The following is a 12,775-nucleotide window of genomic DNA, read 5'->3' on the forward strand; positions in this document are numbered from 1 at the left end:
ATGCTTGTTTCTTTATAGAATTCATCATGATGCTTTTATGTATTATTTCTCTAAATAGAAGGCAAATTCAATCTCCTTGAAGAGAAACCATTTTGTATATATTTATATATAAACATACTATGTACATCTATGCACTTATAACACGCATGTACACACACATGCAATACTCACACACAGTCAGGAGCTTCATTAACAATAGTTGGGATTGAATAAAAATAAACACTACTGTATGAGTGTACTGAGTTAATACATAAACAAAACAATGTACAACAGTTGAGTCAGCAATTTGAAGTGAATTTTGATAGGGATATCACTGAGGATCCTAAGGTTCTTTTTGAGAAAAATGGGAAACACATGGTCGTGCTCAGTTCTTACTTCTTGACTGCTCAAAGATATGAAATGAGATCATATTGGCAAAATGCACATAACTTGATCTGGTACACATTAAGAAACAATTTTTAGCTATTATACTCACACAGCAATTTCCTGTTAGAGTGTTTCTTTACTATGTTATATTGTAAACTTTTTTTTTCTGGTTTCTGGTGTTCTGGGAATAACCCTAGTTTGGAATGCAGGGATCACTCCTGGTGGTGCTTCAGGGACCATATCAGAATTGAGGATTGAAGCCGGGTCAACTGTGAGCAAGATTAAAGGCAATCCTCTTGATACATAAGAATCTAATACATACTAGGTTTTATGGAACCATTTTTTTTCTCAACTTTCTATAAGAGACTCAAAGTTTCTCATTTTTTCTTCAGATGGCTCAAAGTTCTATTTCAGTGTTTCCACTACTTAAAATCTTCCACCTTCTTCAGTTTCTCATTTTGTAACTGTCCATCAAGAACCAAGAAGCTCCTAGGTTCCATGTCTCTGAATAATGTCATTTGCTTTTACAGCACAAAAGCAAATGCCTTTTTTATGCCTTTCAAATTTCCTTCTCCTTTTGCTCTGGGCACAGTGGAAAAAATGAAACAATGAACAAAAATCACTCACTTTAGTCCTTCAAACTATGAACTTTATATAAGATCCCTAAATAATGCTGTATTATGTAGCTTGGTACTTTTGATTTCACTTCAAAAATTTCACTTTCTCAGTATTCCTTGTTAAATCAACTGTGCACCCCTGGCCGTCAGTAAATGTTGAAATCGTGATGTGAATTACAAAAATCAATATATCCATATAACTTTCTTCCCCCCAATTAAACCCAAATTTTGTGGGCTTTTATGGCAAGTATGCTAGCAATATCAAGAGCTACCGCTTGGGTAGGTAGGCGCCCCAGGCAACAACAAAGGAACAACTTGTAGGTTGTGCCTTAGAAAGTGGTGATAGCAAAAAGACCTGCTGAAACTTGCCCCTTAGAAGTTTTCGATTTCAGAACTGGGTCAAGAGTCCACAGGAAACATTTTGACTGAGGTGGAAGGTTTGCTGAATGTGCGTTTCATATTGAAGAAACCTGCATCATCTTGACACACTGCACAGGTTATTCCCCAGAAACACCTTTCTTTTTTCTTTTCTTTTCTTTTCTTTTCTTTCTTTTTTTTAGGAGATATCCAACTTTAATTACCAGGCCCTTATAGCCATGTTCATTATTTCTCACAGGGCCTGTAAGCCAACCTTCTTCAAACTCTATGCCGCAGTGTGCCGTGAGATATTGTCTGGTGTGCCGTGGGAAAAATTCCAATTTCATCCCTAACAGGCGGCTTCGGTTCACAAATAGATGATTTTATAATCAAGTAATTATAGATTAACTTCTTTGTGTTGATGTGATTCTTATTCAAGAGAATTCCTTTATATATAGTCAACATAGGCAGAGTGAAATTTTTTAAAATTTTCTTCTTTTTTGTATATATATTTTTTATTTTCTTTAACATTTTCTAATGGTGGTGAAAAGTGGTGCCATTTCACAAAAAAAAGAAAAGGCTGAAGAAACACTGCTCAGCTTTAAGAAAGCTCAGCTTCCTTCATCTCCCAACCCAGCATCCATCCTTGGCTGGGTCCCACCTCATCTCCCAGTGTTTGCTTAAAAATCTCTCACTCCAGGGCCTAGCTAGAAGGGGGCGTGGCGCGGGAGTGAGAAAGGGGGCGTGGCGACGCGACGCGCTGACGCCACCGCGTTCTTTCTCCCTTCCCGCTTGCCCCGCCCCGTCCCTTCCGCCTAGCCCAGTGACGTTCCCGGGGAGGAGGAAACGCAGCGTAAACAGCGCGTTGCATTTCGGGAGCGGGATTGTCTCCACGCAGGAAGCAGGCTCCATCTTAGCGCCGCCCGCCCCGGTCGCCATCTGTGTGTGTGTGTGTGTGTGTGTGTGTGTGTGTGTATATATGTGTGTGTGTGTTTTATTTCCCTTCCTTGGCTCGCTGCGCTTTCTGCCCCCACCCCCCAAGGCGGAAGGGGGAGACTGAAGTGCAAGACGGGGGGGCGGGAGGGCTGCGGAGCGGAGCGTGCGTGGTCGAGGCCCAGGTAGAGGAGCGGCCGGGCCGACGGCCGAGCCCGCGCTTGCTGCGGCCGCGAGTGCGGCGGCGTCGGCGGCGTCGTGGTGGGCGCGAGGCCCCCGGCGGCGGCAACGGGAGCAATGGCGACCGACAGCCGGGAGGAGAAAGGTGAGTGCGGAGAAAGCAGGTGACGGCGGGCTGACGGGGTCGTTGACTCGCGCCTGGCGGGCTCCTCGTTCGTTCGTTCACCCCCGCGCCTGGAGCGCCACTGAGCGGGCCAGGCCGCGGCCCCTGCGACCGACCTGACCTCGGGCTGCGTCTCCCCCGACCTCCCCCGCCCCTCCCGGGCCTCGGCTGAGCTGCGCGCGCGGCCTAGGGCTGGTTGGTTGCAGGCCCCGAGGTTGCAGGCCGTGGCAGGGTCTGCTTGCTTGGCTTCTGCGAGTCTGTCATCCATTTTTTTAATGGTCCTATTATTTTATTTTATTTTAATTTTTATCATGCCTTCTCTCTTTTTTTAGCTTTTCTGTGTTTGTTTTTTTTGGGGGGGGGCTGTTAGAGCTCACCCCGATCTCAGCCCCTTTCGTGCTGTGAGTGACTGTTGGGAAAAGAACACATAAATGACAGGTGTCGTCGTCCTGGAAAACACGTGAACATTCACCTGGTAAAAAACAGGCCCCATTTAAGCGAGCGTTGCCCATTTGCTTCTTTCCCCTGTGGACTTAATTCTGGGAAAACGGGATGTTTGGAAATCATCAGGTCAGTTGTACGATTTTTTTTTTTTAGCTTGGCACCCGGGAACCCCTCTGTGCGTGGTTCCTTGGAGGGTACCTCTCCGAAAGAAACGGGTGTCTCACACCCCCCCTCCCTTTTTTTTTAATGCAGTTGGGAGTAATCTAGACAGTGGGCTGACTAAAATGATGCCGGAGCCAGAAGGAAATCATGTGTTTTGAAATACCGGGCTTCTAGATTTCAGAGGTAGGAAGGAACATGGTTCCTTGGGGTTATACCTGTCGAGGTTAAGATATTCCCCTCAAGGTTTTTCCAATCCTGAGATTCGCACCATAATGGGTTTGTAAACGTTCATAAGAACTCTAACGTACTCTGGCTCCCTGTTCTCTCCCAAAGACGGATCAACTTGGCCTTGTGGATAGTTACTTTGTACTGAGAGTTTGTTAAAAGGACCTTACGCGATCTTCATTTCGTTTAGGCCTGTGATCTTCCATTAGTTTATCTGCTTTCTTCAGTTAGCTCAGAATGGGGACAGGCTTGGAAAATGAAGTGGGTGGGAATAGATTTAACGTACTGCTCCTATCTAAAAAAAACAATACAGTGCATAATTTATCATAGTTTTTATTTTCCCTTACACCTAAAATATTATACTTTCCTCTTAAGAAATCCAGAAGGAATGTTAATGTAAGATTGATGTTTGAGTATAGAACTAAGTCTTTTTGGATACTAGAAAAGCCATTATTGATGACTTTAATCTTTAATCAAGGAAAATTCTGTCCATATTTGCTGTGTTAGAATGAAATCTTTGATCTGTTTGTGGTGGTGTAGGGTGATTGTTTTGGGTGGAGCAAAATAAAAAGCAAAATGAATGAAATGTAGTAAGTACTGTTGACCTTTGAGTAATTGGGGAGAGGATCAGGGGAGGAACATTTCTTCTTTTTCTAAAACATGATTCCATGATTCTAACAGTCTGCTTGTTAACCAGAAGTCTTACATAATACATATAAACATGGTTGTGACAGTTGATCAGTACCTATTTTGTATGATATACATTGTCTTTAATTCTAACAAGCTGTAGAAAGTAAATATTGGGAAGTGAAGGAAGCAAGGAGAAAATAGGAAGAAAATACATTTCACAATACTGTAAGTTTACATTGTTCACAAAAATATTTAGTTCACTGTGGTGTTCTAATACTCAAGGAATAATTTTAAATTGGAGAATTTGTTTTTAAGCACAGCATAATTAAAAAGCTTTGGCCATACAGCCATTGGAATATAGACTTTATGCTAGCTGTGTAATAGACTTAACTTCTATAATATTTCATAATAACCATACCTATAAATTGAAGTTCGTGTAACTGCACATATTGTCAACTTACTCTTGATTTCTGTCATGGTTATTTTCTTAAAAGATGGATTCAGTAAACATAAAAATATTGGAGAGATCAGCCATATTAAGTGTTATTCCACATTGAGGAAATACATTTTTTTCTATTATAAACATGTTGTGTACTTTTTGTTGTTTTTGGGTCACACCCAGTGATATTTAATACCTCTGGCTTATTCCTGTATCTGCTTTGGGATCACTGCTGGAGGTGGTCATGGACTCATCCTGGGGATGCAACAGGGTCAGCTGCCTGCAAGACACATGCCCTGACCACTGTACTACTTCTCTGGCCCCACATTTTTAACTCTATACTTTTTTCTCCAAAGAATATTATTAAAGTTTAATATAAACAAAATGTGAATAACAGACACCAAACTAGAAGCATCATGAGTCCCAGAAATCATTCTTACGTTGTTCACCAGGTTCCTGATTGATAGTATTTGTGTCTTAATACCTTGAATAAATTTATTTACATTTCTAGGGTAAATTGTGTATTTATTAAGTGACAGTAGCTATTGTCACCCCAAAGTTGATCTACACTGATGCTGGTAAGTAGATATACATAGTAAATCTGTCTGTCTATCCCCTTGCAACAGGTTTTATGAGAGATTCTCAGTAAACGTACTGAAGCTACTGGAGACTGGTGACAGTTTGAAAAAAAAAAGGTTCGGGGCCGGGCGGTGGTGGCGCTCGAGGTAAGGTGCCTGCCTTACCTGCGCTAGCCTAGGAGACGGACCGCGGTTCGATCCCCCGGCGTCCCATATGGTCCCCCAAGCCAGGAGCGACTTCTGAGCGCATAGCCAGGAGTAACCCCTGAGCGTTACCGGGTGTGGCCCAAAAACCAAAAAAAAAAAAAAGAAAAAAAAAGGTTCATATGTGTGACATAGCCTAGAAATATTTAAAAGTTACGACTTAAGTACATAATGTATACATAGATAAGTATATTATCACTTTTAAAATGCACATGAATTTATTACAGTATTTACCAAAGCTTAGACTTGCACATAGATCTTAACATTGTGATGTTTGTAATTCAGAAAAATGTAAGGAAAAGGGTGCGGTTATTAAGTAGTAACTAATGTACAATATCTGTAGTGCTGTAATAATTTCCTCACAACTTGTTGCTATTGAGTTGAGAGTTTGCTTAAAATGTCTTCATACGAATTGTTGACAGTTGTTGGCAATCTTTAATATATTGATAAGTAACAGTGTTATAAATTATTTTCCTGTTCCTAAGATACTATTTTTCTAGCATACAGGATTGTAAATGTGTGACTAATTTTAAGAAACATCCGACCATGCTATTGGTAGTCAATAATTCTGATCAAAAATAGCAGGCTATTAAGTGTTGGAGAAATTAAAAGTCATGGATTTTCAGTTTCTTGATGAGGGGATGTCAGTGTCCCTAATTTTGAGTCTCAAAATTACTATTACTATTACAAGTCACTAACTTGTAATAGTTCTATTTAGAACTACTTTTTTGTCTTTATGATGGTGTGGTGGGAATATTGAATAAAATCTGTCCTTTAAATTTTTGTATTTCCTGTTTTGTGTTTTGAGGTTAGTCTTGTAAATGCTGGACCAGTAACAGCAATCTGCAGCTTATGGAAGCACTTCATAGGATTAAATAAATGGTAATTTGCAGTGTACTAGATTTTAAGTGTTCTGAAGGCAAAACTGTGATGTTCAGGGTATTAAAAGTGATTTTGAAGTAAGATATTTTCAATTTATAAGAATGTAAACTATTTGTAATTTGATGACCTGAACACATTGTTGTCTACAGTATGTAAATCTTTAGAATAACATTGCTTTTCTTGACTCACTGTAAAATACAGAAAATTTATTTGAGATTTTAGTGGCAATTTTACCTATAATTGAGGAATTTAAAAAATACTTCAGTGGTATGTTTTAGGAAGACTGGGAATTTGAATGGTTTAGGAAACCTACCTCTGCTGCATTTCATAGGCATTTTTGAATGATGAAAAATGGAACAAATGTAATTTAAAATGTAACAGGATTGGTTCCAGGAAGTTTTGTTCCATTGCTAGCCTCACTAAAATTGTTATTATTGTTCTGGTTTTTGGACCAGACCAGGCAGCGCTTCAGGTTTTATTCCTGGCTCTGCACTCAGAAGTCTCTATATGGGAGGGATGCATGGGATCAAACCAGGGTTTGTCCGGGGTGGTCCGTGTACAAGGCAAAGGCCCTATGCTGGCTGTTATCATTCCGGCCCCTCCCACTAAAATTACAGTGGGTAAATTAAATTTTATTGCGTCTTTTTGAAAGCAAATGTATAGTATTTTTAGTATTTCTTTGATACTAATACAGTTTGATGCTGTATTCTGATACTTTCAATCAGCAAAGTTTGGGGTCAAATGTGGATAAATTGATCTTATATGGAGCTATTGTGGCATTCCTAGCTCAGAAATTTCAAGATATTAAGAAGTTCTACATTTGTATTTTATTCTAGTCACTTTAACTATTGGGCATAATTTTAGATTTAAGGCTATGTATATAATCTAAAGTTTTAAACTTAACTTTGGAGACCCAGTTAATTCAGGTTCCTGTATTTAAGTTCCCCAATCACACATAACAAACTAGAACTGTACTTTCCTTCTAACATAAGTCATGTCAGTATTTGAATAGATTGTAAAAGCACTAGTGCCTTTTACTTTAGTTGCATCCTTCTAGGTCTGATTTTTTTTTTGGCGGGGGGGGGGGGGGGGGTGCCATACCCGCGGCACTCAGGTTACTCCTGACTGCGCTCATAAATCACTCCTAGCATGCTTGGGGGAGGACTATATGGGATCTGGGTATTGAACCCAGTTGGCCATGTGAAGGACAAATGCCCTACTTGCTTTGCTATCACTCTGGCCCAAGAATCTGAATTTTTCAATATCAAAACTTAGTTTGCTAATGTTTCATGATAATACTGAAGATCATTGTATTATTAGCTTCCATTAGTGATAATTAACACATCACCTTTTATGAATGCAAAAAATGTTATAGGTGAGAGAGGAATCTAGATAGATCCTGCTTTGCTTTTAATTGATTCAATATTTAAAAGTCAGGTTGTTTATTACAAATAATTTTGGAATTCTCACGAAAATTTGGACGGTTTAAATGGTGCTTGCTACAAAAGCAGGTAAGGTACTGAGTAAGAATATCTTAAAAATTGAAGTTTGCTATTCATCCATCTGTGTGTATCAAACTGAATCTTTTTTTATTTAACAGGAGTTTTGAGCTTGAATGTATGATAGGGTTAGGTAGATACGTACTTATTTAATACAATGTGTTGGTGGGTAGTATGCTTTTTTTTTTGTTTTTGTTTTTTGGGCCACACCTGGCAGTGCTCAGGGGTTACTCCTGGCTGTCTGCTCAGAAATAGCTCCTGGCAGGCACGGTGGAACATATGGGACACCGGGATTCGAACCAACCACCTTTGGTCCTGGATCGGCTGCTTGCAAGGCAAACACCGCTGTGCTATCTCTCCGGGCCCGTAGTATGCTTTTTATTAAGGATGGCTAGTATTTATGATGTATTTGTAAAATAACACTAATTTACTAGGCATAAAGCAAATTTGACTCATACTAAACCTTGACATAAGTTACCTTCTCTGTGTCTTAATAGAAGAGTTTCAGGACTTTTTCAACTGGTTGTTTTCAGGTGAGAATTAGTTTCTTAATGATCAAAAATTGTTCTTTTCAAAAAAGGTAGGGTCGGGGCCGTAGCAATAGCACCGTGGTAGGGTGTTTCCCATGTACGTGGCTGACCCAGATTCCATTCAAGATCCCTGGTGTCCTATATGTTCTCGTAAGCCAAGAGCAGTTACTGAGCACATAGCCAGGAGTAACCCCTGAGAGTCACCAGGTGTGGCCCCAAAACAAAAACAAACAAAAAAGGGTAGGGTCAAAATACCTATACCAAAATCTTTGAGTTTCAAAAAACTCACTGTACAAGAAGAGCTAGATTCATTCTGTAGAATGTTAAATTAATAATTTTTGGATGAATTTATATTTTAGCAGTAAATGGAAATACTATTTTATGAAGCATGTTGAATTTCATTTGAACTATTTGCTGCACTGACAAATTGTGAAAAGATTAATTTAGTTGTGGCATTTTAATTTTGAAGCTTTAAAATGATTAATGTCTTTCAGTTCTCACTAAATACCTATGTGTGTATCTAGAGAGATACTGACCAAAACAACAATGGGAAGTGCTGTACTCCTGTAAATATATTGAATGAACATTATTTTGTTGTGATGAATTGAACATGTATATTCATAGTACTCCACTTACCCTGCATTTGTTAACATTTTCTAATTTTACTGTTAGTGCTGAGATTGGAATGCTGCAGCCAAGTAATTGAATACATACCTCTGTCTGTATGTAAGGTTTTCAGCACACAGAATGATTTCATTAACAATTTTTTATTTTTTATTTTTTTTGTTTGTTTTTGGTTTTTTTGTTTGGGTCACACCCGGCTGTGCTCAGGGGTTACTCCTGGCTCTATGCTCAGAAATCGCCCCTGGCAGGCACGGGGACCATATGAGATGCAGGGATTCAAACCACCGACCTTCTGCCTGGAAGGCTGACACCTTACCTCCAGGCTATCTCTCCTGCCCCCATTAACCATTTTTTAAATATAGTTACCGTGAGTTACGAATTTAAGAAACTATTGATAGTTAAGTTTCAGTCGAAATACACTGTTCCAATACTTATCCCTTCACTAGTGTTCATTTCTAGCCCACAATTTTTCCAGTTACCTTCCTGTCAGCCCCACTTTCTCCCGTGTCCTATCTCTGTAGCAGACACTTTTTTCTCTGAGAGTGATTTTAAACATTTTTGTTTCTGTATTTTTTGAGTCATACCTGACTATGCTCAAGGCTTACACCTGGCTCTAGTCAAGGATCAGTCCTGGTAGGGCATGGTTATACAGGTATCATCTGGAGTGCTCAGGGATCCAATCTGGGCTGTCCTTGTGTATAAAACAAATATGCTATCCACTGCGTAATTTCTCTAGTAATGATTTTAAAACATTTAAAAAGGTTATTTAAAGAAAGTTACAGTAATTGGGGCCGGAGAGATAGCACAACAGTAGGGCGTTTGCCTTGCACGCAGCTGATTCAGGACAGATGGTTCGAATCCTGGCATCTCATATGGTCCCCATGTCTGCCAGGAGGGATATCTGAGCGCAGAGCCAGGAGTAACCCCTGAGAGCGCAGCTAGGTAAGACCCAAAAAACATACAAACAAAAAATGTTAAAAAAAAAAAGTTACACTAAGAGTTAACTTGGTTGCACATCAGAATTATCTGAATAGGTAATTCAGATTGCCCCAACTTCTGAGTATTCTGAGGTAAGTCATGGTTATTATTCTGAGATAAGTGTCCTGATTATATAGACTTTAGCCGTGCCATTAGGAATTTTAAAAGCTGGTTCAGGTAATGCAGGGAAAGTTTGAAAACTTTACCAAGAAAACTAGTGGATGCCACTTTGTTTCTTTTTTTTTTTTTTTTTGGTTTTTGGGCCACACCTGGCGGTGCTCAGGGGTTACTCCTGGCTGTCTGCTCAGAAATAGCTCCTGGCAGGCACGGGGGACCATATGGGACACCGGGATTCGAACCAACCACCTTTGGTCCTGGATCAGCTGCTTGCAAGGCAAACGCTCTGTGCTATCTCTCCGGGCCCGCCACTTTGTTTCTTAAAATATCTTTTTTTTCCAAGAGTGGTATGACATTGGTCCTTAATACTAAGCAGTAGCTAGTTATATTAACATAATTAACGAAAGAAATACTGAATGATTTTATGTATTTTTGCAAAATAGTATCTAAAACTGATGAAAAACAAAGCAAGCAAGTTTAGAGCCAGTGAACACTGATAGAACTAAGGGTACTTGGGGAAAAGGAGAGGGTTTTAAAGAGAAGATAAGCGAAAGTGCCTATTCCATGAAAAAGCTCCAGAGAGGTGGAAAAGACTAACTTTTGAAGGTAATAAGATTTTGTTCTGATATTATTGATGTCAGGTATAGTTGGGTAGGATTTAGACTCGACGGTAAAGTCATTGATTGAAGTTTATTAAGAAAATTTATGTTGTGGAATGACAGCAGTCAGTACAAAAATCTCTATAATTCATTTTAATTTGAAAAAAAAAATAAGATTAAACTCTAATACTCTTTAGCCAGGAGTGGGGACCTCTTTACTGCCAAGGCCTGTATTGATATAACATCAGCTGTGGGGCCATATAGTACTAGCAGTACACAGCAAATGGAAAGAACCCAGCCAGTGTTAGTTAACCTTCTTGTCTGCTCCATCTTATACAGGGCCAGAAATATTTGGCATAAGCTATAATGAAAAAGACTTTTAAGTTTGAACAAAATCAAATAGTGGTAGTTTCAAAAATCTGCCAAGTATGATACACTATTGTTGAATTAAAAGGAGTCTGTCTGCTCTGTTTGAACCTGGATAGACTGGTAATATCTGAATAAAATGTGGTGGTAATATTGAGTTTCTTCTTTGCACTTTCTTGAAATGTATATCTTCAGAATCTTAAATTTCTATATAGGTTTTACATAACTTAAAGATAACAAGTGACCTCATAAACAAATGCCCCTAAGAACCCAAGTGTTTTGGGGCCAGGCGGTGGCGCTAGAGGTAAGGTGCCTACCTTACCTGCATTAGCCTTGGATAGACCGCGGTTCGATCCCCCGGTGTCCCATATGGTCCCCCAAGCCAGGAGCAACTTCTGAGCGCATAGCCAGGAGTAACTCTTGAGTGTTACCGGGTGTGGCCCCCCCCGCCCCCCCCAAAAAAAAAAGAACCCAATTGTTTTGAGCCTTCTCAGCTTAGCACCAGCATTAATGCTTTTCTATTTATTTATTTTTGGGTTTTGGGCCACACCAGGCAGTACTCAGTTGGTTACACCTGACCGCTCTCAGAAATCACTCCTGGCCGGCTTGGGACCATATGGGATGTCAGGCATCAAACCCCAGTTCAGTCTTGGGTTGGCCATGTGCAAGGCAAATGCCCTACCGCTATGCTATCTTTTCAGCAGGAGATTTTTTTATTCTTAGTGCTTTTTCAGTGGTGAAAAAAATGGAACTTTCCTGAGTACTTTACTCGAATTCTTACCTCCAGTACAAATCTCTTAACTCCTGTATATTTTGTTTCCATAAATAAATAACATATTTTTTGTGGAATGAAGTAATTTAAAATATAGTCTGTCAGAGGTCAGCAAGTACACTTAGCTTATTCATGTCATGAATTACAATATGGATAAATGTAGGTAATCAAGTGAAGTTCCTCTAGTTGATTCCAAATTGAAGATGCTATAATGGTATAATACAAAGATTTACATAATTAATTTGAAGTTAATCTAGTATACATAATCTTATTTGTATATGTATTTGTATTGTTTTCTAATACTTTTTAAAAGTTTTATTATTCCTTCCATTAATTTAGCCTTCGATTTAGACAGTTTGGATCTAGACTTAAGTCTTGTTTATAGGCAAGTTAGTTTGGTAAGGTTGCACTTCTGAATGTCCTGTTTATTTACCGGCAACATGGTAGATAATAAGAGACAATTCTATTTTATATGCATCTATATTTATGACTGAAATATATTAAACGTATTGGTTATGTTTTAAAAATTGGTACTTGCCTGTCTAGAGTACAAGTGGGGATAGGGAGGGGAGAAGGGAGATTTGGGACATAGGTGGTGGGAATGTTGCAACTGGTGAAGGGGATGTTCTTTACATGACTGAAACCCAACTACAATCATATTTGTAATCAAGGTGTTTAAATAAAGAAATGAATAAAAAAAGAAAATAAATTACTAAAATATTAAAAAAAGGTAGCTGCTCAAACTTTATTAAACCAAGCTTCTCATAATCTCAAAATAAAAGTAGTTGCTTTCTAAAACTAATCTCTGAATGTTATTAATATTTAAACTTTAAAAATGACTTTTCAGCTAATTCAGCTGTGGTTCACTGTGAGGGCCTGAGTATGGAGGGATTTCTCGAGCCCTGTAGCGTCAAGGTTACCTGAGCCAGTCCCTTGTGTTCTGGGCACCTCTGGTGCCATACCTGACAATGCAGTGCTGCATCTGGTAATACTTGGGGGATCTTGTAGTGCCAAGAATTGAACTGGGGTGTTCTGCATGTGAGACATGCTTTTTAACTTCTGTACTCTCTCTAGCTCCAGTTAATACCCATTTTTAAGTAAGGAAACCAT

General features: G+C 39.3%; 2 protein-coding genes across 4 annotated transcripts in view; one reads left to right on the forward strand and one right to left on the reverse strand.

Moving 5' to 3' along the window:
- The window catches only part of LOC126032162 (transmembrane protease serine 11E-like), a 105,007-nt gene extending 102,728 nt beyond the window's left edge, over positions 1-2,279 (reverse strand). The window contains exon 1 of the mRNA XM_049789855.1: positions 2,002-2,279. Coding sequence (XP_049645812.1) covers positions 2,002-2,279 — 278 coding nt within the window. The remainder of the gene's footprint in view (positions 1-2,001) is intronic.
- A 255-nt stretch (positions 2,280-2,534) lies between these two features.
- The window catches only part of YTHDC1 (YTH N6-methyladenosine RNA binding protein C1), a 43,066-nt gene continuing 32,825 nt past the window's right edge, over positions 2,535-12,775 (forward strand). For all 3 annotated transcript variants that reach the window (XM_049790015.1, XM_049790016.1, XM_049790017.1), the window contains exon 1: positions 2,535-2,598. In XM_049790015.1, coding sequence (XP_049645972.1) covers positions 2,571-2,598 — 28 coding nt within the window. In that variant the 5' untranslated portion in view covers positions 2,535-2,570. The remainder of the gene's footprint in view (positions 2,599-12,775) is intronic.

Source organism: Suncus etruscus, chromosome 16 (genome assembly GCF_024139225.1).
Source record: "Suncus etruscus isolate mSunEtr1 chromosome 16, mSunEtr1.pri.cur, whole genome shotgun sequence".
Taxonomy (NCBI): Eukaryota; Metazoa; Chordata; class Mammalia; order Eulipotyphla; family Soricidae; genus Suncus; species Suncus etruscus.